This window comes from Tamandua tetradactyla, chromosome 13 (assembly GCF_023851605.1).
Source record: "Tamandua tetradactyla isolate mTamTet1 chromosome 13, mTamTet1.pri, whole genome shotgun sequence".
Classification (NCBI taxonomy): domain Eukaryota; kingdom Metazoa; phylum Chordata; class Mammalia; order Pilosa; family Myrmecophagidae; genus Tamandua; species Tamandua tetradactyla.
The window spans coordinates 28,785,889-28,811,263 of NC_135339.1; the positions used below are offsets into that span (position 1 = coordinate 28,785,889).

General features: G+C 37.2%; 1 protein-coding gene across 2 annotated transcripts in view; it reads left to right on the forward strand.

The window, feature by feature from the left end:
• Positions 1 to 20,839, forward strand: part of SLC25A16 (solute carrier family 25 member 16) — a 72,526-nt gene extending 51,687 nt beyond the window's left edge. For both annotated transcript variants that reach the window (XM_077125102.1, XM_077125103.1), the window contains 3 exons: positions 13,144 to 13,306; positions 16,060 to 16,128; positions 19,084 to 20,839. In XM_077125102.1, the coding sequence (XP_076981217.1) occupies positions 13,144 to 13,306; positions 16,060 to 16,128; positions 19,084 to 19,240 (389 nt within the window). In that variant the 3' untranslated portion in view covers positions 19,241 to 20,839. The remainder of the gene's footprint in view (positions 1 to 13,143; positions 13,307 to 16,059; positions 16,129 to 19,083) is intronic.
• Positions 20,840 to 25,375: the final 4,536 nt, after the last annotated feature.

Below are 25,375 nucleotides of genomic sequence, written 5' to 3' on the forward strand. Positions count from 1 at the left end.
TGTTTTAACATGATTACATTATAATTAGGTATTATTGTGCTGTCTATTTTTGAGTTTTTGTATCTAGTCCTGTTGCACACTCTGTATCCCTTCAGCTCCAATTACCCATTATCTTACCCTGTTTCTAACTCCTGCTGGTCTCTGTTACCAATGACATATTCCAAGTTTATTCTCGAATGTCAGCTCACATCAGTGGGACCATACAGTATTTGTCCTTCAGTTTTTAGCTAGACTCACTCAGCATAATGTTCTCTAGGTCCATCCATGTTATTACATGCTTCATAAGTTTATTCTGTCTTAAAGCTGCATAATATTCCATCGTATGTATATACCACAGTTTGTTTAGCCACTCGCCTGTTGATGGACATTTTGGCTGTTTCCATCTCTTTGCAATTGTAAATAATGCTGCTATAAACATCGGTGTGCAAATGTCCGTTTGTGTCTTTGCCCTTAAGTCCTTTGAGTAGATACCTAGCAGTGGTATTGCTGGGTCGTATGGCAATTCTATATTCAGTTTTTTGAGGAACCGCCAAACTGCCTTCCACAGTGGTTGCACCATTTGACATTCCCACCAACAGTGGATAAGTGTGCCTCTTTCTCCGCATCCTCTCCAGCACTTGTCATTTTCTGTTTTGTTGATAATGGCCATTCTGGTGGGTGTGAGATGATATCTCGTGGTTTTGATTTACATTTCTCTAATGGCCAGGGACATTGAGCATCTCTTCATGTGCCTTTTGGCCATTTGTATTTCCTCTTCTGAGAGGTGTCTGTTCAAGTCTTTTTCCCATTTTGTAATTGGGTTGGCTGTCTTTTTGTTGTTGTTGAGTTGAACAATCTCTTTATAAATTCTGGATACTAGACCTTTATCTGATATGTCGTTTCCAAATATTGTCTCCCATTGTGTAGGCTGTCTTTCTACTTTTTGATGAAGTTCTTTGATGCACAAAAGTGTTTAATTTTGAGGAGCTCCCATTTATTTATTTCCTTCTTCAGTGCTCTTGCTTTAGGTTTAGGGTCCATAAAACCACCCCCAATTGTAAGTTTCATAAGATATCTCCCTACATTTTCCTCTAACTGTTTTATAGTCTTAGACCTAATGTTTAGATCTTTGATCCATTTTGAGTTAACTTTTGTATAGGGTGTGAGATACGGGTCCTCTTTCATTCTTTTGCATATGGTTATCCAGTTCTCTAGGCACCATTTATTGAAGAGACTGTTCTATCCCAGGTGAGTTGGCTTGACTGCCTTATCAAAGATCAAATGTCCATAGATGAGAGGGTCTATATCTGAGCGCTCTATTCGATTCCATTGGTCGATATATCTATCTTTATGCCAATACCATGCTGTTTTGACCACTGTGGCTTCATAATATGCCTTAAAGTCCGGCAGCGTGAGACCTCCAGCTTTGTTTTTTTTCCTCAAGATACTTTTAACAATTTGGGGCACCCTGCCCTTCCAGATAAATTTGCTTATTGGTTTTTCTATTTCTGAAAAATAAGTTGTTGGGATTTTGATTGGTATTGCATTGAATCTGTAAATCAATTTAAGTAGGACTGACATCTTAACTATATTTAGTCTTCCAATCCATGAACAAGGCATGCCCTTCCATCTATTTAGGTCTTCTGTGATTTCTTTTAACAGTTTTTTGTAGTTTTCTTTGTATAGGTTTTTTGTCTCTTTAATTAAATTTATTCCTAGGTATTTTATTCTTTTAGTTGCAGTTGTAAATGGGATTCGTTTCTTGATTCCCCCTCAGCTTGTTCATTGCTAGTGTATAGAAATGCTACAGATTTTTGAATGTTGATCTTGTAACCTGCTACTTTGCTGTACTCATTTATTAGTTCTATTAGTTTTGTTGTGGATTTTTCCGCGTTTTCGATGTATAATATCGTATCGTCTGCAAACAGTGATAGTTTTACTTCTTCCTTTCCAGTTTTGATGCCTTGTATTTCTTTTTCTTGTCTAATTGCTCTGGCTAGAACCCCCAACATGATGTTGAATAATAGTGGTGATAATGGACATCCTTGTTTTGTTCCTGATCTTAGGGGGAAAGTTTTCAATTCTTCCCCATTGAGGATGATATTAGCTGTGGGTTTTTCATATATTCCCTGTATCATTTTGAGGAAGTTCCCTTGTATTCCTATCCTTTGAAGTGTTTTCAACAGGAAAGGATGTTGAATCTTGTCAAATGCCTTCTCTGCATCAATTGAGATGATCATGTGATTTTTCTGCTTTGATTTGTTGATATTGTGTATTACATTAATTGATTTTCTTATGTTGAACCATCCTTGCATACCTGGGATGAATCCTACTTGGTCATGATGTATAATTCTTTTAATGTGTTGTTGGATTCGATTTGCTAGAATTTTGTTGAGGATTTTTGCATCTATATTCATTAGAGAGATTGGTCTGTAGTTTTCTTTTTTTGTAATATCTTTGCCTGGTTTTGGTATGAGGGTGATGTTGGCTTCATAGAATGTATTAGGTAGTTTTCCCTCCACTTTGATTTTTTTGAAGAGTTTGAGGAGAGTTGGTACTAATTCTTTCTGGAATGTTTGATAGAATTCACATGTGAAGCCGTCCGGTCCTGGACTTTTCTTTTTAGGAAGCTTTTGAATGACTGATTCAATTTCTTTACTTGTGATTGGTTTGTTGAAGTCATCTATGTCTTCTTGAGTCAAAGTTGGTTGTTCATGCCTTTCCAGGAACCCGTCCATTTCATCTAAATTTTTGTATTTATTAGCGTAAAGTTGTTCATAGTATCCTGTTATTACCTCCTTTATTTCTGTGAGGTCAGTGGTTATGTCTCCTCTTCCATTTCTGATCATATTTATTTGCATCCTCTCTCTTCTTCTTTTTGTCAATCCTGCTAAGTGTCCATCAATCTTATTGATTTTCTCGTAGAACCAACTTCTGGTCTTATTGATTTTCTCTATTGTTTTCATGTTTTCAATTTCATTTATTTCTGCTCTAATCTTTGTTATTTCTTTCCTTTTGCTTGCCTTGGGATTAGTTTGCTGTTCTTTCTCCAGTTCTTCCAAGTGGACAGTTAATTCCTGCATTTTTCCCTTTTCTTCTTTTCTGATATAGGCATTTAGGGCAATAAATTTCCCTCTTAGTACTGCCTTTGCTGTGTCCCATAGGTTTTGATATGTTGTGTTTTCGTTTTCATTCGCCTCGAGATATTTACTAATTTCTCTTGCAATTTCTTCCTCGACCCACTCGTTGTTTAAGAGTGTGTTGTTGATCCTCCACGTATTTGTGAATTTTCTGGCACTCTGCCTATTATTGATTTCCAACTCATTCCTTTATGATCCGAGAAAGTGTTGTGTATGATTTCAATCTTTTTAAATTTGTTAAGACTTGCTTTGTGACCCAGCATATAGTCTATCTTTGAGAATGATCCATGAGCACTTGAGAAAAAGGTGTATCCTGCTGTTGTGGGATGTAATGTCCTATAAATGTCTGTTAAGTCTAGCTCATTTATAGTAATATTCAGATTCTCTATTTCTTTATTGATCCTCTGTCTAGATGTTCTGTCCATTGATGAGAGTGGTGAATTGAAGTCTCCAACTATTATGGTATATGAGTCTATTTCCCTTTTCAGTGTTTGCAGTGTATTCCTCACGTATTTTGGGGCATTCTGGTTCGGTGCATATATATTTATGATTGTTATGTCTTCTTTTAAACTGTTCCTTTTATTAGTATATAGTGTCCTTCTTTGTCTCTTTTAACTGTTTTACATTTGAAGTCTAATTTGTTGGATATTAGTATAGCCACTCCTGCTCTTTTCTGGTTTTTATTTGCATGAAATATCTTTTCCCAACCTTTCACTTTCAACCTATGTTTATCTTTGGGTCTAAGATGTGTTTCCTGTAGACAGCATATAGAAGGATCCTGTTTTTTAATCCATTCTGCCAGTCTGTGCCTTTTGATTGGGGAATTCAGTCCATTAACATTTAGTGTTATTACTGCTTGGATAATATTTTCCTCTACCATTTTGCCTTTTGTATTATATATATCATATCTGATTTTCCTTCCTTCTACACTCTTCTCCATATCTCTCTCTTCTGTCTTTTTGTATCTGACTCTAGTGCTCCCTTTAGTAATTCTTGCAGAGCTGGTCTCTTGGTCACAAATTCTCTCAGTGAGTTTTTGTCTGAAAATGTTTTAATTTCGCCCTCATTTTTGAAGGACAATTTTGCTGGATATAGAAGTCTTGGTTGGCAGTTTTTCTCTTTTAGTAATTTTAATATATCATCCCACTGTCTTCTAGCTTCCATGGTTTCTGCTGAGAAATTTACACATAGTCTTATTGGGTTTCCCTTGTATGTGATGGATTGTTTTTCCTCTTGCTGCTTTCAGGATCCTCTCTTTCTCTTTGACCTCTGACATTCTAACTAGTAAGTGTGTTGGAGAACGCCTATTTGGGTCTATTCTCTTTGGGGTGCACTGCACTTCTTGGCTCTGTAATTTTAAGTCTTTCATAAGAGTTGGGAAATTTTCAGTGATAATTTCTTCCATTAGTTTTTCTCCTCCTTTCCCCTTCTCTTCTCCTTCTGGGACACCCACAACACGTATATTTGTGCCGTTCATATTGTCCTTGAGTTCCCTGATACCCTGTTCTAATTTTTCCATTCTTTTCCCGATAGTTTCTGTTTCTTTTTGGAATTCAGATGTTCCATCCTCCAATCACTAATTCTAGCTTCTGTCTCTTTAAATCTACCATTGTAGGTATCCATTGTTTTTTCCATCTTTTTTACTTTGTCCTTCACTCACATAAGTTCTGTGATTTGTTTTTTCAGTTTTTCTATTTCTTCTTTTTGTTCAGCCCATGTCTTCTTCATGTCCTCCCTCAATTTATTGATTTCGTTTTTGAAGAAGTTTTCCATTTCTGTTCGTATATTCAGCATTAGTTGTCTCAGCTCCTGTATCTCATTTCAACTATTGGTTTGTTCCTTTGACTGGGCCATATCTTCAATTTTCTGAGTGTGATCCGTTATCTTCTGCTTGCGTCTGGGCATTTAATCAGATTTCCCTGGGTGTGGGACCCAGCATGTTGAAAGATTTTTCTGTGAAATCTCTGGGCTCTGTTTTTCTTATCCTGCCCAGTAGGTGGCACTCGTGGCGCTCATCTGTCTGTGGTTCCCACCACTAAAAGATGCTGTGGCTCCTTTAACTTTGGAAAACTCTCGCTGTAGGGGAGGGTTGCCATCTGAAGCGGCTTGTGGGAGTGCCAATCCGAATCTCCCAGCCGGCCCGGGAATCCGTGCGTGGGGAGGGTCACCGGCCTCCACTGCTTGGGGGAGCGCCTGTCCAAATTTCCCAGCTGGCCTGGGGTGCCAAGCGTGGTGGGGGGGGCACCGGTCTCCGCGGCTTAGGGGAGCGCCTGTCCAAATTTCCCAGCCAGCCTGGGGCACCAAACATTGCGGGGGGGGGTGCCGTTCGCCGCGGCTTGGGGGAGTGCCTATCCACCGTTCCCAGCCGGACCAGGAAGCCACGTTTTTGGAAAGGACCCCGGTTGCCCGTCTCCGCGGCTTGGGGGATCTCCGATCCAATTCTCACAGCTGGTCCGGGGGGCCGCGCGTGGTGGGGGGCGCCAGCTGCCGCGGCTTGAGGAAATCGCCTGTCCAATTCTCCCAGCCGTCCCGGGAAGGAGGGAGGAATGGAATCCGGCCGCCTGCCGCCCCGGCCCGGGAAAGCGCGCACCCCTCGGTAATCTCACCGCAACCGGTTCTCCCAGTCTGTCAGCCGTTCCCGAATGGGGTACGCTGTCTTCTTGGTCTCTGTTGTGACTCCGGGAGCTGTTCTGTACCGTTTCTACTTCCCTAGTAGCTGTTCTGGAGGAGGAACTAAGACCCACGTGTCTTACTAAGCCGCCATCTTCTCCGGAAGTCCCAGAATCTTGTTTTGTTTTTAATTTGTGGATTGGTTGTCTTCTGTTGCTTCGACCCTCTAATTCGTTGAATCTTTGGGTGAGTAAACCCAGCACCGAGCTCCCTTGACCTCCCGTATCCTTCCGGCTCTTTAACTCTAGGAGCTTGGATTTCCTGAAATTGTCAAACTGGCTGTAAGTGCGGGAGCCCCCCTACTCTCCATCCCCAACCCCTCCCGTCGGTCACCACGGGCAGGATGAGAACTGCTGCAGGAGAGGAGTGGGCCGGAGTGGGGGCTGCCGGAGAGACCCCCAGGAACTTTTTAAATAAAGGTATTTAGGGCAATAAATTTCCCTCTCAGCACAGTCTTTGCTGCATCCCATAAGTTCTGTTAGGTCTAATACATTTATTAAGCCATTTAACTTCTCTGTTTCCTTGTGATCTTCTGTCTGGTTTTTCTGTCTATTGAGGAGGGTGATATATTGAAGTCTCCTACTGTTGTTCTTGAAACGTCTATTGCTGTCTTCAGTTTTGCCAGTGTCTCTCTCATGTACTTTGGAGCTCCTTGATTGGGAGCATAAACATTTATGACTGTTATATGTTTGTGGACAATTGACCCTTTAATTAGTATATAGTGTCCTTCTTTGTCTCTTATGATGTCTTTACATTTAAAGTATATTGTGTCTGATATTAGTATTAAAGTATGTTTTGTCTAATCTGTTTTCTTTTGGTTACAACTTGCGTGGAAAATCTCTTTTCGTCCTTTCACTTTCAATCTATTTGTATCTTTGCATCTAAGATGGGTTTCTTTTAAGCAGCATATAACTGGATAATGTTTCTTTTTTTTTCATCCATAGTTGTATATTCATCATCATGATCATTTCTTAGAACATTTGCATCAATTCAGAAAAAAAAATAAAAAAAAACAAAAAATTTCATACATACCATACCCCTTACCCTTCCCTTTCATTGATCTCTAGCATTTCAATCTACTAAATTTATTTTAACATTTGTTCCCCTATTATTTATTTATTTATTTTATATTATTTATTTATTTTACATGGGCAGGCACCAGGAATTGAACCTGGATCTCTGGCATGGCAATTGAGAACTCTGCCACTGAGCCATGGTTGCCAGCCTTATTAATTTTATATATTTATTTATTTATTTTTATTTTTATTAAGTTTTAAATTTTTAAAAAAATACCGAAGAACATCAAACAAATGCAAACATTCTTAACTTTTGATCATTCCATTCTACATATATAATCAGTAATTCACGATATCATCACATAGTTGCATATTCATCATCATGATCATTTCTTGGAGCATTTGCATCAATTCAGAAAAAGAAATGAAAACAGAAAAAAATTCATACATACCATACTCCGTACTCCTCCCTTTTATTAATCACTTGCATTTCAACCTACATTTATTTTAACATTTGTTCTCTGTATTATTTATTTTTATTGCATATGTTTTACTTGTCTGTTGATAAGGTAGATAAAAGGAGCATCAGACACAAGGTTTTCACAATCGCGCAGTCACATTGCGAAAACTATATCATTATATGATTATCTTCAAGAAACGTGGCTACTGGAACACAGGTCTACAATTTCAGGCAGTTCACTCCAGCCTCTCTGTTATGTCTTAACTAAAATGTGGTATCTATTTAATGCGTAAGAATAACCTCCAGGATAACCACTCGACTCTGTTTGGAATCTCTTAACCATTGTTACTATATTTTGTCTCATTTCGCTCTTCCCGCTTTCGGTCGAGAAGGTTTTCTCAATCCCTTGGTGCTGAGTCCCAGCTCATTCTAGGATTTCTGGGACACCAGTAATTCTTATATTTGTGTGCTTTGTTTTGTCTATCATTTCCCTGAGATGCCATTCAAATTTTTCCATCTTTCTTGCCATTTGCTGTTTTAAGTCTTTGAAGTCAGTTATCCTGTCCTCTATATCATTTATTCATTCTTCTTTCTCTTTAAATCTGGTGTTGTGTGCCTCTAGTATGTTTTTCATTTGCTCAACAGTGTTTTTAATCTCCGTAATATCCGCTCTTTTTATATTTATTCTTCAAATTCCTCTTTGTGCTCTTCTACTGTCTCCTTGATCTCCTTTATGTCATTTGCTATCCCACTTATTTTATTAAGTAGAGTTGTATGAACATCTTTGATTAGTTGTTCCAACGTCTGTGTCTTCTCTGGTGTTTTAGTTTGGTCATTAGGCAGGGCTATATCTATCTGCTTTATGATATGCCTAGTGATCTTCTGCTGTTTCTGTGGCATGCAAATATCTTGATTGATTTACTATGAGAGTTGATTTCTTTCAGCAGTCTAAGGCCTTGCATTTGCAGGATGATTGTACAGCTGGGAGCAAGACATGGAGTGGGGCCCTCAGTGCGGTGATTTGTTTCAGGGCAGGTATAGGCATAGGTTGGTGATGTTTTGCTGATGCTTGTGGGCGTGTGTGCCCATTGGCCATGGAGAATGTAACTGTGCCCATGCACCTGTCTGGGGTCTTAACCCTTGTGTGCACAACCCCGGTGTGTGCTGGTCTAAGGCATGAGACCCTTTGTTTGCATGCGTAGAGCTATGACAACAGGTCAGTGTTATTCCTCCATGGACTGGGGGTAGATGTGACCTGGCTGCGCAGGGCAGCGCTTTTTTTTGAGCTGCGAAGTGTGGCTGAGGGCTGTGCACATGCGTGGTTCTAGGACTGCTGTAAAGTACAGTTCTCAGAGCTGAATGACGTGATTGGGGGCCCACGTGCATGCATGGGCCTGGGAGTGTTGTAAACTGATGTTCAGAGCTTGAGGCAAGGTGGGGATGAGGATGTGTGCCAGTATGGGCAGGGCAGCAGGGGTAGCCTGGGTATGGAGGTTAATGCCCGCAGCCTTTATGCACTGGCAACAGCCTGCAGGGAACATGGAGGGGGAGGTAGTGCTTGGGAGTGGTGCAGGAAAGGTGGGTTGGGCTGCGCTTGGGGTCAGGGGGTGGGGCAGGTATGTGCTCTGGGAGCTGGTGGGGGTGGCGCTTGGAGCACAAGGAATGGAAGCAGGTGAGGGTGTTCAGGTATATGGCATATAGGGTGAGTCGCCAGTCACAGGGCTGCGCTCCTGAGGGTAGCATGCCTAAGAAATGCGGCCTGGTTTACTTTCTAATGCCCGGCTCCCATCTGTGCACTACTGCAGGTTCTATGTCTCGGCGCCAGGCTCTAACCCTCTGCCTCTCAGTTCCTTGGTCTCTGCGGCCAGGGTGCTGTGTATGGTGCAGAAGGATCTCCCAAGTCAGCCGCACTCCCGTATTGACGTCTCAGTTGCCCTCTTGTCCTTTCTCTAACTTTTCCATGAAGCTGGGCTAATTTTGAGCTACTCGATTCAGCCATCTTCCCGGAAGTCCAAGAATTATTTTTTTTATTTTTTTTTTTTTTAAAGAGAGAGGGAGGAAAGGAAGGAAAGAAAGACAGAGAAGGAAGGAAGGATGGAAGGAAGGAAGGGAGGAAGAAAGGGAAACATCTTTATTATTATTATATTTTGTTTGTTTGTTCGTTTTTTACATGGGCTGGGGCCGGGAATCGAACCGGGGTCCTCCGGCATGGCAGGCAAGCACTCTTGCCCGCTGAGCCACCGCGGCCCGCCCTCCAAGAATTATTTTTAAAGATTAGCATTTATAGGCCCTAAATTTACCTGGAATTAATTTTTTTCTCTGAAGTATAACCATTTTACCCAACCCATTTATTAAATAGTCCTTCCCTCCAGTGCTACTTCTTAAAATATAACAAAATGCAGCTCTTTGAGTCTTTATGCTTGGTAGGTCAAAGGACCTTTACTTTTTGCCTCTTTTTTATTCAGGAGTGTTGGGGCTATAGGTATTTTGCTACTCCATGCAATATTTAAAATCACCTTTTGATGATGTATAAAGTTTATTGTTGCCATATTGAATGAAATTTCATGCAGGTCTTTGACATTTTAGATATGAATATATTCATAGACACATAAATTTGTTGCATCATTTAGAAAATTATTTTTTTTTGGGTTATTGCTTGGCTTCTGTGTAGGCAGTCTCATTCTGTGCCAATCACATTTTTCCTTCCTTCCTTCCTTCCTTCCTTCCTTCCTTCCTTCCTCCCTCCCTCCCTCCCTCCCTCTCTCCCTCATTCCCTCCTTCTCTCCCTCCCTTCCTCCCTCCCTCATTCCCTCCTTCTCTCCTCCCCTCCCTCCCTCCGTCTGTCCCTCCCTTTCAGTGCAGCAGTGAAAAAAGGTGATGATATTGAGCATTTAGTTCATTCTTGACTTTGAAGGGACTGTTTCTGATACTTCTTCATTTAGCATGATTTTTTTTGAGGTTTTTAGTAGTATACTATTTATCAGGTTGAGGAAATTTGGTAAGACTTCTTATTGGAATAGCTTTTGAATTCTATCAGGGCTCTGCCCCAGGAATTTCAGGACCAGTGATTTCATCTTCTGCCGGCCTGGTGGCAGCATCCATCTCAATGTCATGGCACTACTCCTGGCATCTGGATGTAGAGTCATTCCACCTCTCTAGTCAGCCCATTCTGGCCCTAGTGTTTTTCTTTTTGGGAGGAGGTAGTGATGATGCTGGGATGACTTGGAGACTTTACCATTCTTTTTTTTTTTGCATGGGCAGGCACAGAAAATCGAACCATGGTCTCTGGGATGGCAGGCAAGAAGTCGGCCTGCTGAGCCACCGTGGCCTGCCCTTTCCTATTCATTTTACAAGTCCAGCAGTGGATTCTAGTTGTCCTGCCATGGCAAGATCCCTCAGAATGCTTAGTGTGCCATTTTGCTGGGTACAGAACTTTAAATTTTCTGTGATATTTTCCTTTCATTTATTTTAGTTTTTTGTTTTCAGTTTTTAAATATATTTTATTTTATATTTAGTTATACTCGGAGTATATATACAGTTTTGTTTCTTACTGTTTCCCCATTTGGTGAATATTTTTCATATTACTGAATACGCTTCACAAACATCGTTTTTATTAGTTGTGTCATATTATACTGCATATTGTTTTACTTCACTTAAATATGTATAGATTTTTATTTCTCTATGTTCATATTGCTATGAATATTCTTGTCATGATTTTTTTTCAGTACTTAAGATTAAGTCCTTGATTGTCATTATTGCAGGGTGCTGAAAATAGATGATAACTAATACTTCAAAATGTCACATTGTGTGTAAGACTAAAGCAAAAAATGTTTATTTGTTACAAAATTTAGATTTTGACTAGAGCATTTCCTAATATAACTCATGTAGATAGTTTGATTGAATGTCATAAGTACTTGGAATCTCAGGTAACATATGAGATTTTGTTGGTTTGTCCAGAGTGATCCCCCAGTGAATCCCAGAATGATTTGATCAGTGACTAGAAAAGTATTTGCTAGCCCCCTTCGGGGAATGGTGAGAGTGGGGAGAAATTCAACTTCCCCAAGTTGAATTCTTGATATTCTCACAGGCAGTGTGGACAGCCAAAGCTATAGGCTGAGCCCCCAGTCTTGGGGTTTGTTCACATGAAACTTGACCCCACAAAAGATAGGTCAAGTCTACTTAAAATTTAGAGTCACCCCCAAGAGAGCCTCTTTTGTTGCTCAGATGTGGCCTCTCTCTCCAGCCAATATGATGAGCAGTCTCACCACCCTCCCCCTCTCTGCGTGGGACATGACTCCCAGGGTTGTGGGCCTTCCTGGCAACATGGGACAAAGATCCTGGAATGAGCTGAGACTCAGCATCAAAGGACTGAGAAAAACCCTAGAATGAGCTGAGAATTAACATCAAGAGATTGAGAGAACCTTCTCGACCAAAGGGGGAAGAGTAAAATGAGACAAAGCGTCAATGGCTGAGAGATTCCAAACAGAGTCGAGAGGTTATCCTGAAGGTTATTCTTACGCATTAAGTAGATATCACCTTGTTGTCCAAGATGTAGTGGAGAGGCTGGAGGGAATTGCCTGAAAATGTAGTGCTGTGTTCCAGTAGCCATGTTTCTTGATGATGATTGAACAATGATATAGCTTTCACAATGAGACTCTGTCAAAGGGAAAACCTTGTGTCTGATGCTCCTTTTAGCTACTATATCAACAGAAGAGTAGAACATATGGAATAAAAATAAATAATAGGGGGAACAAATGTTAAAATAAATTCAGTTTGAAATAGTGGTAAATGAAAGCGAGGGGTAAGGGATATGGTACGTATAGTTTTTTTTTCCTCTATTATCATTTTATTTCTTTTTCTGTTGTCTTTTTATTTCTTTTTCTAAATCGATGCAAATGTACTAAGAAATGATGAATATGCGACTATGTGATGATATTAAGAATTACTGATTATATATGTAGAATGGAATGATTTCTAAATGTTTTGTTAATTTTTTTAATTAATAAAAAAAAAAGATTAAGTCCTTGGAATATGTTCCCCAAATAAAAAAATATATGAATATTATAATTATATATCATGATCCCAAAATACTATATGAGAATTTTATATAAAGAAATAGATGGATATTTTGAAGTTTTACTCATAGATTGAATTTTTATTAGTACGTATTTATTCTTAAGCGTGAGGTATTTGTTTTGATATCTTTAAATCTTTAATATATCTTGATTAATGCTTAGTTGATAAGAATGCTTGAATGCCCTTCTTGTCTTTATGAATGTACTACTTTAGTGGTTCTGGTATAAAATCATGTAAATGTTTAGCATCAACTGCATGCTATCAATAACAATTAGATTCCATGTGTCTTGTGAGCTTGTCTGAACATTTTTCTCATAGTCATGACTCTTCCTTGAAGACAAAATTAGGCACTCATTTAAAATAACAATGCTTTATCACTTTTGATTTTTTTGGCCTCCATCTTTGCTTTAACACCGTCATTGTGATTGTAAATATAAGTTGTAATATTTACTTGTAATTATTAATCATGAATTTCATTTTTACTCATGTGGAACCTTGAAAAAACTGTTTAATTCTGTCCATGTATAAATGGTATTATACTCATTACTACTTTAATTCAGTACACTGAACTACTTATTATTGTGTGAAAACCAATGCTATAATTTTTTAGGTGGTTATTTTGTTATCTTTATCTTATTTATAAATATTAATGAAATCTTACTATGTTAGAATAAACCAAACATCAAAAATCAGGAAATGCATAGTTAGTTCCTTAAGTTAATTGGATATTGTGTAAGAATGGTGTCTTTTTCACAGCTCATGTTCTGTTAAGCAACATGGTGATTTATATTTTGTTTTTCAGGTGTTTCATTTTTTACTTTTGGTACTTTAAAGAGTGTTGGGCTTTCCCACGCGCCTACCCTTCTTGGCAGACCTTCATCAGACAATCCTAATGTCTTAGTTTTGAAAACTCACATTAACTTACTTTGTGGTGGTGTTGCTGGAGCAATAGCACAGACAATATCGTAAGTTTCTTCATCAACCTAATTCAATCAAATTATAGTTACACAATTCTGATTTTCAGCAATGGTTAATTTTTTAATTCTTTCTGGCATATTATTGAATACAAGATTTCTTATAAAATAGAAATATTAATTTAATACATTTTTGGATACGTCCATACTTTAAGCATATTTCACATAACTATGTGCCGAATTGACCAAATTAATTGGCACTCACACATGTTCCTGTAAATTCATTTGAAAGAAAGGAAGGAAGAATAAGTGTAAATGAGAAGAAAGGAAATAAAAGGAAAATCACTAAGAAAAAGCAAAGTTGATGCCCTTAAGAAGCCTATACTCTGTAACAGTAACAGTACAGTGGAGTTTTATATTGATCAGAGGTGCAGTGGGAATATAGATAAAGTTATTGCTATAATGTGATTGGAAAGGTGGCTTCACAGAATTTCTCTAGACCAAAAAAGATCGAGTAGAGTGGGATAAGAAAGGCTGGAATACTAAAAAACAGGAACTTTGAGAAGAAGAAAAGCTTTCTGTGATCGAGGAGTATCCTGGAAAATAGGACTACAAAAAGGAGATAGCACTGTCACAAAGAATCCAATAGGAAAAGAAATTCAAAGTAAGAAAAGTACTATGAAGTAAGGTGTCCATTGGACTTTACAATTAAGAATCATCTTTTTGTGATAGCAAAGTCCAAGGCTCGAGCAGATTATACGAGATTGGCAGTGATGAGGTCTGTGTGGTTTACTTCTAGAAACCTGATGGTGGAACCTTGTTCATTTGCAGAGACACAGTCACTTCTAGCTATTGTGATTCTCTTCTTGGTTTTACTGCCTCCTGTTCCTTACTATTTACTCACAACTTAGATCCTTAAAACGTCTTCTCTTTCTCACTTCTCTTCTAAAATTACATTCTAGATCCATCTGCAACCACCCTTAAGAGATCTAATGGCGCCTCAGTTCTTTTACCTTCCTTCCAATTGTTCTGGTTCCTTGGCTTTTCTAATAGTGCCATCTCTTGTGATTATCCTCCCCAGTCTTCCCTTTTCAGCTCTCTTGCTGATTCGTAACCTCCTGTCCCTACCTGTGGGAAATTTTTAAAGGCCCAACTAGATTTTAGTCCTCTGTCTATAAATATCTGGAACAGCTCATCTATCTTCTCCTGGTTTCAGCGGTCACCTTTGTACAGAAAATCAATTCTGCTTAATCTTCAGTACTAACTCCCTATTGCATCTCTAATAATATGTGGATATTGTGCCATTTAGTGCAAACTCCATAATTCAAGCATTACCTTCTTGTCTTCTTCCCAACAATCCTCAGCTCCCAGCTTTCCTGTTTGTTATTGATAGCCATCAACCTCCTAGTCTGGAAGCTTTGAAATATGTTTTTCCCATTGTGTATAACCAAATGGTCACTAAGCCTTGTCAGTTGTTACTTTAGAACATTTCCCCAGAATACTGCTTTCTTTTTATTCACGCTGTTATTTCCCTAGTTCTGGTCCTTGTCATCTTGTTTTTTTACATTTTGTACTTTCTGTTAATTACTTCCTCCCACCCCATAGGTCATCACCTGCTTGGAAACTGAATACCTCAAGTTGAGGTTTTTTGGTCCCTTTACCCCATAAAAATTTTTCTTTTTTTCCACCATTAAAAAATAATTGCTGGAGATGATATTATGGTACATAGGAGGTTTCAGCAATTGTTAATGTTTTATTTCTTAAGCTGGTTGGATGGTGCATGGGTTGTTAGTTATTTTTTTATCCTAAATATTTCATAGTAAATTTTTGAAGTGTGTAATTATTTTTATATCAATTATTTGTTTATCAGATACCGTAGACAAGTTCAAATAGTAAAATACAGAGAGTAAAATGTAGCTTTGTGACATTCGAGAATGTCTCTAAGACATTCTTATCTTACACTGAGTTAACAGTATCTGCAGTACTGAATGTAATACTGCTAAAGTACACACTTAAAAATGGTTAAATGGGAAATTTTTGGTAGCTATGTTACCACAATAAAAGTTTTTTAAAAAATCACCCAGAGTCCTACTTATGAAAGAGTTTGCTTTTGTAAATTTCATTTCGGGCAATCTTTTTATGTAATATTTTCTTTGTCCTCTAAATGCAGTTAGTTATCTGTATTGTTAATTTTAGCACATAAGCAAAATTTTTTTATTGGTATTCAAAGGGAGTTGCTGAATAATCTTAGGGTAGTGGTTCTCAAGCAGGGGATTTTGCTACCAGTAGCAATGTCTGGAGACATTTTTGGTTGTTACAGCTTGGGGAGTAGGATGGGTGAGGGAATGGGTGGTACTAATGGCATCTAGTGAGCAGAGGCCACGGATACAATTAAGCATCCTATAATACACAGAACAACTCCCCATAACAAAGATTATCTGGCCAAAAATATCAGTACTGCCAAGGTTTAGAAGCCCTCTTTTAGGATTACAACAATGAAAACCATCCAGTTTGTTTCTTCAGGAAGTGGCATTTAATTTGGCCTTGAGGAATGAATAGAACTTGATCTTGTGGAGATGGGAGAGAAGAATCCTCTGAGCAGAGGAAACTGCAGAAGCAAAGGCAAGAAGACCCTGTATTGTTATTTGATTTTTATTTATGTGGTTATAGTCTGACTCCTAGGTTAGATAAAGCAATAATAGGAATATGTCCCCCGCATCATACATATGACTTTGCATTCGATAATAGTTGTTGAGTTAAAAGCTTAAAACCATTTTAAGTCCTTATGTCCTTTTTTCTTTTAGCTACCCATTTGATGTAACTCGTCGACGAATGCAATTAGGAACTATTCTGCCAGAATTTGAAAAGTGCCTGTAAGTTCTCCATACATAATTGTCATTTTCTTTAGAAGTATAATGTTTAAAGCAAATAGGGAGATAGGATTTGAGCTTTACTAATAGTCTAGATCTTCCATTTTATTTTCCATAGTAAACTTTGATAATATAAAGTTTCATTCAAGTCTTAGTTCTCCTATTAAAAATTTCTCTTTAGAGCAGCTCTATTCAATATAAATATAATGTGAGCCACTTATGTAATTAAAATTTTTCTGATAACTGCATCTTTCAAAAAGGGTATAAACGAACAGGTGAATTTAAAAGAACCTGCTGTGGTTTCTTCCACCTTATTAATTTCTTCCTGGGTCTGTGTGCTGTTTTTTTAATTCATCATCATGATCATTTCTTACAACATTTGCATCAATTCAGAAAAAGAAATAGAAAACAGAAAAAAATTTGTATATACCATACCCCTTACCCCTCCCTTTCATTGAGCACTAGCATTTCAATCTACTAAATTTATTTTAACATTTGTTCCCCCTATTATTTATTTATTTATGTATTTATTTATTTTTTATTACATGGGCAGGCACCGGGAACCGAACCCAGGTCCTGTGGCATGGCAGGCAAGCATTCTTGCCTGCTGAGCCACCGTGACCTGCCCACCTATTATTTATTTTTATTCCATATGTTTTACTCATCTGTTGATAAAGTAGATAAAAGGAGCATATTTTTTTCACAAAAAGGTTTTCACAAACGCACAGTCACATTGTGAAAGCTATATCATTATACAATCATCTTCAAGAAACATGGCTGCTGGAACATAGCTCTACTTTTTCAGGCAGTTCCTTTCAGCCTCTACATTACACCTTAACTAAAAAGGTGATATCTATTTAATGCATAAGAATAACCTCCAGGATAACCTCCTGACTCTGTTTGGAATCTCTCAGCCATTGACAATTTATTTTGTCTCATTTCTCTCTTCCCCTTTTGGTTGAGAAGGTTTTCTCAATCCCTTGTTGCTGAGTCTCAGCTCATTCTAGGATTTCTGTCCCACGATGCCAGGAAGGTCCACACCCCTGGGAGTCATATCCTACATAGAGAGGGGAAGGGCAGTGAGTAGTTTTTCATGTTAGCTGAGAGAGAGAGAGAGAGAGGCCACATGTGAGCAACAAAAGAGGTTCTCTTGGGGGTGACTCTTAGGCCTAATTTTAAGTAGGCTTAGCCTATCCTTTGCGATGTTAAGTTTCATATGAACAAACCCCAAGATTTGGGGCTCAACCTATTGGTTTGGTTGTCCCCACTGCTTGTGAGAATATCAAGGATTCTCTGCTTGGGGAAGTTGAATTTTCCCCTTTTCTCACCATTCCCCGAAGGGGACTTTGTAAATACTTTTTTATTCACTGTTCAAATCACTCTGGGATTTATTGGGGCATCACTCTGGACAAACCTACAAAATCTCATGCCCTATTCAAGGTTCCATGTACTTATGGTGTTCAATTAAGCTGTCCACATAAGTTATATTAGGAAATGCACTAATCAGAATATAAATTTTGTACCAAATAAACATTTTTTGCTTTAGTCTCACACATAAGTTAAAGTTTTAAAATATTAATTACCATCTATTTTCTGTCTGTGTGCTTTTTAAACAAATTATCTTAAATATAGTTAGAATCACTATGTTGGTTCAAGAGGAATAACCAACCCACTTGCTAATATTATTAGGAAAAAGTCCTCAGTGAAAGTGAGGCAAACTCAGTATCTATTTCTTCAAAATAAAAGATGTTCAGTTTGACTACTTCCATTTTAATGGAGTTGTGTGTTATGAAATGAAAGTGCTTTAAAGAGCAAAGTGTCAAGGACAGCAAGGAGAAGAGGGTATTTAGTTCCCTCAGGCCTCCAGGAACCAAAACAACTCAGTACCTGTTACTAGTCCAAAAAAGCATACAAGTGTCAACTAAAGTGCGAGCCAGAAATAAAAGCCAGAGAGGGAGTGAAATAAGAGCTGAGCTGTGAACTGTGCATTCTCTTTGCCCAATCCCACTGTCACCACCATCTCTCTCCCCCCAAAAAAGAACCAGATGAAATTAAGTTTAAAAATATTTTTTATTTTACTAAATATGTCTAAAATATTATCTCTTTAACATTTCAATATTTTACATTCTTTCTTTCATACTGGTTTGAAATCTGGGGTATATTTTACACCTACAAGCATATCTCAATTTGGACTAGCCACCTTAAAGTGCTGAGTAGCCATATGTGGCTAATGGCTAGCATAATGCACAGCACAGTTCTAGAGTTTTCTATAATCTATAGAGATTCAGAATCATTCTCTTTGATTAATGATGTGTTGTCCCTCAGGATAAGAGCAGAACATTTGTTCAGGACTTGGATTGCCTTTGTTTACTTAAAAGTTTTTTTGAAGAGTTCAGTCCATATTGTGTATTGAAAGAGGCAAAGCCCAAATTGTTGGTTTGAAAGGAGAGAGAAAACACTTTTTAAAAGGAGAGAGCTTTTATTGTTGAAATTTGAAAGATAGTCCTTCAAACTTCAGTTCTACAACCATCAAGTCTTGAACCTAGGCTGGGGTGAAAGCTAAGCGGCTCATATATCCTTTAAAAGGGCTACATTAGGGCCATGGTGGCTCAGTAGGCAAGAATGCTTGCCTGCCATGCTACAGGACCCGGGTTTGATTCCCGGTGCCTGCCCATGTTTTTTTTTTTTAAAAAAGGGGCTACATTAACTACTTCCAAACGTGATTATAAAATAGCATTGCCATTAAACTTCTTACACATGGTACAAACAAGGCACATAGTGTTAATGAGTCCCAAATTTCTGTGCATAATGCTTGTATTTTTTGGAATAATTTGCCTTCCAAAAGGTAGTAAAGATGGCATTTTTGCTCCTTTTAAAAATAATATTATTAACCTTAAAATCATCTCTTCATTAATGGGCATAAAGGTGTTATCATTTAACCATTGTAATGTCTTTCAGTACCATGCGGGAGACGATGAAGTATGTCTATGGACACCATGGAATTCGAAAAGGATTATATCGTGGATTATCTCTTAATTACATTCGTTGCATTCCCTCTCAAGCTGTGGCTTTTACAACATATGAACTTATGAAGCAATTTTTTCACCTAAACTGAAAAAAAAATTCCTATTTTTTTCATTACTAAACTATTAGATGGAGAAATAAAATATTATTTCATTACTTGAAAGGGGTTATTTACTCTGTCACAGGAACCACTGGTATTTTACAACTTTATTTATTTTTTTATTTTTTAGTCATTAATCAAAAGTGCTTACTATCCTTTTTTTGATGCCAAAAATTGTACTTTGGAACAAAAAAATTCCTACACTGATGCTGGCTAATCAGTTAGGTTATTTGAAGCCATTTTAAAGTGTTATTTGGAAGTAGAACTAACTTCAAAATGGGTTTAAAGAGATTGCTGTTAGTTTTATCATGCTATTTCAAGCTTTTAATTGTAATCATGATTTTCAGAAGGCTCCAACAGTGTTTATTAAAATAAACAGGCTTGGTTATATTGGGACAGAAAGATCAGAACAGAATTCTTAAATTCTATAAAAATAGCCTAGAAGCCATTGTTGAAGTATTATTCTTATTCTCTTCTCATAATTCTACTCCATTGGATAAAAGGATAAACATTTATTTTTCCATTTCTTTTCAATAAAATAAATATTGTGTTTAAAAAGTAGCCATGTAGAGACTCCACAACTATATGAAGAATTTTCAGGTATTATTCATATGTTACTACCAGGTACTATGGAAGATTTACGTATGTTTTTAAAAGTCAGTGTATTTCCCAAAGGCAGTAATAATAAGTGCTGAATAGTTTTGCTCTTACAAACAGGTTAGCATTGAGGATTTATTTTTGTTAAATGGTTTGGTGTATACTAGAAAATTTATTTTCTAGTGAAACAGACTGTGAAATAGCCACTAATGTAGGTGTGAATGTCAAAGAATGTTATTAAGATTTTATGTCTTGATACATGAACTAGTTCTTCCATGTAAAATAATTTTAGTGCTTTGTAAACAAGTAGAGATGTAAAATATGCTTTGAATTGTTGTCCCTTATATAAGAAAATGGTTTAAAATGTAAGAACTTCATTTATTGTTTTAGAGTGTTCATGTTTTTTTAATAAGCACGTCACAAATGGAAGTGGAACAATAATAGTTCTAGCCTCAGAAATAATGATTTGTACAATTGATGTAATTTTTAAGGCATTAGAAAACTAAGCTGAAAGTGTTATTTCTTCTTCAATTTTTATTTTTGCGTCAAGTATTTCTTGTCATATCTTGGTAAAAATTGGATGAACTGGTTTCATTTTCAAAGACTTTATTTTAAAATAAATATATATCTTTGTATGATGTATAAGTGTAACAGCAGCTATAAATACATGTGTTCTTAAAACTATTTTGGGGCAGGCCACGGTGGCTCAGCAGGCAAGAATGCTTGCCTGCCATGCCATAGGACCCGGGTTCGATTCCTGGTGCCTGCCCATGTAAAAAAAAAAAAGCTATTTTGTAAATTTTCATTTCTGGGCCACACTGTAGCTAAATATTGTTATAAAGTCTTAAAATAATTTAAATGTATAAAATAAGTAACTCAGTCATGTTATCAAGGAAAGGGGACTGCAAATATTTTTTTTAATTAAAATTTGCATTCTATGTCTATTAGACACCTACATAGGACAATTAAAAATAAATTTTATCCATGTTTCAACTCTTATTTCTTTCTTTTAACTATATTACTGAAGCACAATGGCTAAACATAAGAAATCAGAAATCAAAATGGAAGCATATCTAAAATAATGACTGTTTATATCTGATTTATTTTAGATAGATAACCCAAGGTGCCTCTTGTAGGTTATCGTCTATTTTAAGATGAATTCTTTCTTTTTTGTTCTCTATTGAACCTGTTCTTGCCTTTCAGATAGATACAGCCCTTTGATCAGTAGAATGGGAAATGGTCTGGTTTAGGGATTGATAAATGAAATATATCATTCCCAGCTCACAAGATTGCGTGTATGAAGGTGGTGAGGTTACGGGTATATATAATATCTTCTTGCCTTGGCCCTTTCTCTGCCAGAGTATTGAACATCTATTTATTCAGCAGCCATTGTGTGTTCAGGCATTGTGAGAGTACTTCCCCTGGGAAGCCTGTTAGCTGCATCCGTAGTCTGATTTGGATGCCCAGTAGTATAACACTGGGCATCTCTCCGATAGATTATATACCACACTTTATAGAAATGAACTGTTTACCTATGTCCCCCTTCCCTGGTTCCCTCTAGGGCAGAGCCATGATGCTTTCATCCCCAATGAGGAGTACAGAGTACGGCACCATAATAGGTGCTCCGTGAATATTTACTCATGGAAAGAAAAATGTGGTTCCTGTTTTTGGAGATCTTATGTTTTAGTTGGGGAAAATGAAGCACAAATAGTTCAAGAAAAGAACAATCTAGAAATAAAATAATTTGCTTTGTTTCATAGGGAAGTCTTATGGTAATTGAGTCAGGGTGGTAAATGATAAAATATGTATTATACAAGTAATGTGTTGCTTTGCACTGTGGGGCCAATAATAATGTGACATTTGCATAACAACTGTACACTTTACACAGTTCTTCAATGACAAATAGTAACAGTCATTTGTACTTCCCAAGTGCTTACTCTGTGTCATGCCTTGTTTTAAGCACTTTTGATGCATTAACTCAATCTCCACAACAATACTTTGAGTTAAGCACACGTTTTCGTTTGCAAAAGTTGCCAGAATGCAATATACCAGAAATTGCATTTTGAAAAAGGGGATTTATTAAATTGCAAGTTTATAGTTCTAATAATTTGAAGACGTCCAAATTAAGGCACCAACAAGAGATAACCTTCACCCAAGAAAGGCAATACCATTGATTCACCTCAGTCAGCGGGAAGGGCATGTGGCTGGCATCTGCTGGGGTCTCTGGCTTCGGGACACCTCTCTCAGCTGGGAAGGCACATGGGGAAGTCTGCTTGCATTCTCTCCTGGCTTCTTGTTTCAAGAAGCTCCTCTGGGGGTGTTTTCCTTCTTCATCTACGAAGGTCTTTGGCTGTGTGGGTTCTGTTGACTCTGTTGGCTCTGAGCTTTTTCCAAAATGGTTCTCTCTTAAAGGGCTCCAGTAAGCAACTCCACCTCCTATGGGTAGAGGCACATTTCCATGAAAACCATCTAATCAAAAGTTACCACCCACAATTTTTGGGTGGGTCACATCTCCCTAGAAACAACACAAAAGATCTCACCAAGCAATATTGAATGAGTATTAAAGAACTTGGTTTTTCTGGGATGTGCAACAGATTCAAACTGGCATAGGTACTATTTAATATTCCATTTTTACAGATGGGATAATCAAGGCCCAGACAGATTTAACTTGCCCAAGCTTATATAATAACTTGGGAATCTAGGATTCAAATTCAGCCGGTGTGAATCTAGAGCCTAGTGTTCTAGCCATAGCCTAACATAGTATCCTGTTCAGATAAAACTTTAACATGTCAATAAATAAGAGCATATTAATAAACATAAACTATCAAAATGAAAACAGTTTGTGGAAAGTGCTTATGAAAGAAATGCATTACTGTGATAGAGAATAAAGGTAAGGTGTAAGAAGCAGGGACCTATTTTAGAATGGTTAAGGAAAGGTTTCTTTGTGCTGTACTTTTAAGTTGACACATGGAAGATGAGAAGAATAATTGCACAAAGAATTGGGGGAGAAGGGTGGAATATCGACAGTGAAGAGAGGAGCAGGTGCAAAAAAAAACCTGAGATAGGAAAAAACTTGGCTTTACATAGGAATTGTTAGAGGGCCACTGTGTATGAAGCATTGTGTGTGAAGGAGTAGACAAGGGCCAGATCATGTAGGGCTCTGTAGGGTATGGTAATAACTCTGCCTTTTATTCTAAATGCAATGGAAAGCCATTGAAGATTTTCAGCAGAGGGGTAAAATTGCCTGATCATGTTTTACAAAGATTATCCTTCTTTATCAACAATGATTTGCAGGAAAAACAAATGAAAAGAATATAAAATGAACAATAGAGAAAATGAACAAACCCCAAAACTAGTTATTTGAAAAGATCAACAAAATTGATAAACATCTAGTAGATAAATAGAGCACAAATTACCAATATCAGGGATGAAAGAGAAGACATCACTATGAACCCTGCAGATATAAATAGATAGTAAGGTATTTTTAAATAACTTTTTGTAAAGGAATTTGACTCACTAGATGAAATTGGAAATGCCTAAAAAAAGTAACTTGTCAAAATTGACATAGATGAAACAAAATCTGAATAGTCTATTAAAGAAATTGAATGTATCAAAAACCTCTCCACAGAGAAATCCCAAGCTCAGCTGGTGAATACTAGTAACATCTAAAGATTAATCTCACACCGACTTTCAGAAATTAGAGGAGAGAAAACACTTCCCAGCTCATTTCATGATACCAATATAACCCTAATACTGTTACCTGACAAAGGTGCTGAATTCTTTTGCCCAATGCACTTAAGTGACCAATTCCTGAGACACTGGGATTTCAAAGAGAGAAAAAGTTTTATTACTAGGCACATAGCAGGAGAACAGATGGCCTATTGGCTCAGAATCTGTCTCACCAAACTGCAGTAATTCTGATAGTTTTATTAGAGAAAAAGATGGGTAAGGCTTAGGATGAGCACAGTTGCCCAAAATGATGTAATTAGAGGTGATGTAATTATTGAGCCTGCGCAGATTGATTACATGCTTAGTTACAGAATGTATGTAAGAAAATGATGGCCTCAATATGATGATTTGCATGATTTTTAGCATTATAATGAGGTATAGGTGACTTGTAGTTAAAGTCTAAGCCACTGTGCATGTCAGGCAGTCCCACTTTGGGTAGATCCAGTCTCAATTATCAAGATAACTTCGAACTTGTGGTGGGTTACTTGTGGGCTGACCCAAGACCCTTCATTAATAAACATTAGGGGCTGTCTTTAGTGATTACAAGACTTTTAAGTTGAAAAATTGGATAAATGGGTACAAATGTAGGTTAGTCACAAGGTTTTTACAATAACAAGCAGAAGATGAAGGGTATGCAATCATTATCAGAGATCAAGGCAGCTGGATTACAATGTAGAGGTTTCCAGTATTTTCCTGTCTACTCCAATATACCAGAAGGCAAAAAAGAATATCTGTACAATGATTCAGGTTTAAATTTTTTATGCAGATTTTACTGTAATAAATTCACAAACCATATAATCATCCAAAGTGTACAACCAGTGGTTCACAGTATCGTCAAATAGCTGTGTATTCATCATCACAACTGACTTTTGAACGTTTTCATTACTCAAAAAAAGTAAAAATAAGAATAAAAATAAAAATAAAAGTAAAAAGAACACCTAAAGCATCCCATACCACCCTCCCATATTATTTATTTATTCTTTTTTTCTTACTCATTTGTCCATACACTCAATAGTCAGTCACAAGGTTTTCACAATTACACAGTCACTCTTTATAAGCTATATAGTTACACAATCATCTTCAAGAATCATGACTATTGGATTACAGTTCAACAGTCTGATTGACGTATTTCCCTTCAGCTACTCTGATACACCAAAAACTGAAAAGGAATATCTGTATACTAACTAAGAATAACCTTCAGAATGACTTCTTGACTCTGTTTGAAATTTCTCAGCATTTTCTCTTAAGCAGAGAAAATCCTTTTTGTTTTTGTTTTATTTGCACGCTCGGAGTTTTCTTTTTTTCCTTCAAGAGGTTGCCCATAATTTTTATATGAATAAACAAGAATATGAAAGAATTTTTGATAAGGATTATTTTTACGATGGGTGATAGGCTTATGAGATGATCATTTTACTTTTTACACTTTTTCTGTGTATTTTAGATAATATGTAGTATATTAACTTTCTTTTTTGGGGGTATATGGTCCGGGAATTGAACCCGGGTCTCCCGGTCTAGCGCACACAAGGCGGGTATTCTAAACATTGAACTACCCATGCACCCGAACTGTAGTATATTAATTTTTAAAGGTGGTTTAAAAATTCTGTGTATGTAAAATAAATTAATTTAAATTCAATAAAATTTTGTGGTAAAATTTAAAACAAAAGGAAAAGTGAATGGGAGTTGAAATTGGAGATGGCCTTGAAGTTAATTCTTAAAAGTTTTAAAAATTTCGCCCTGGAGAGTGACTGAGAAACGATTGAGGTGAGTCCCATTATGGTAGCATCTTTTAAAGATGGGAGA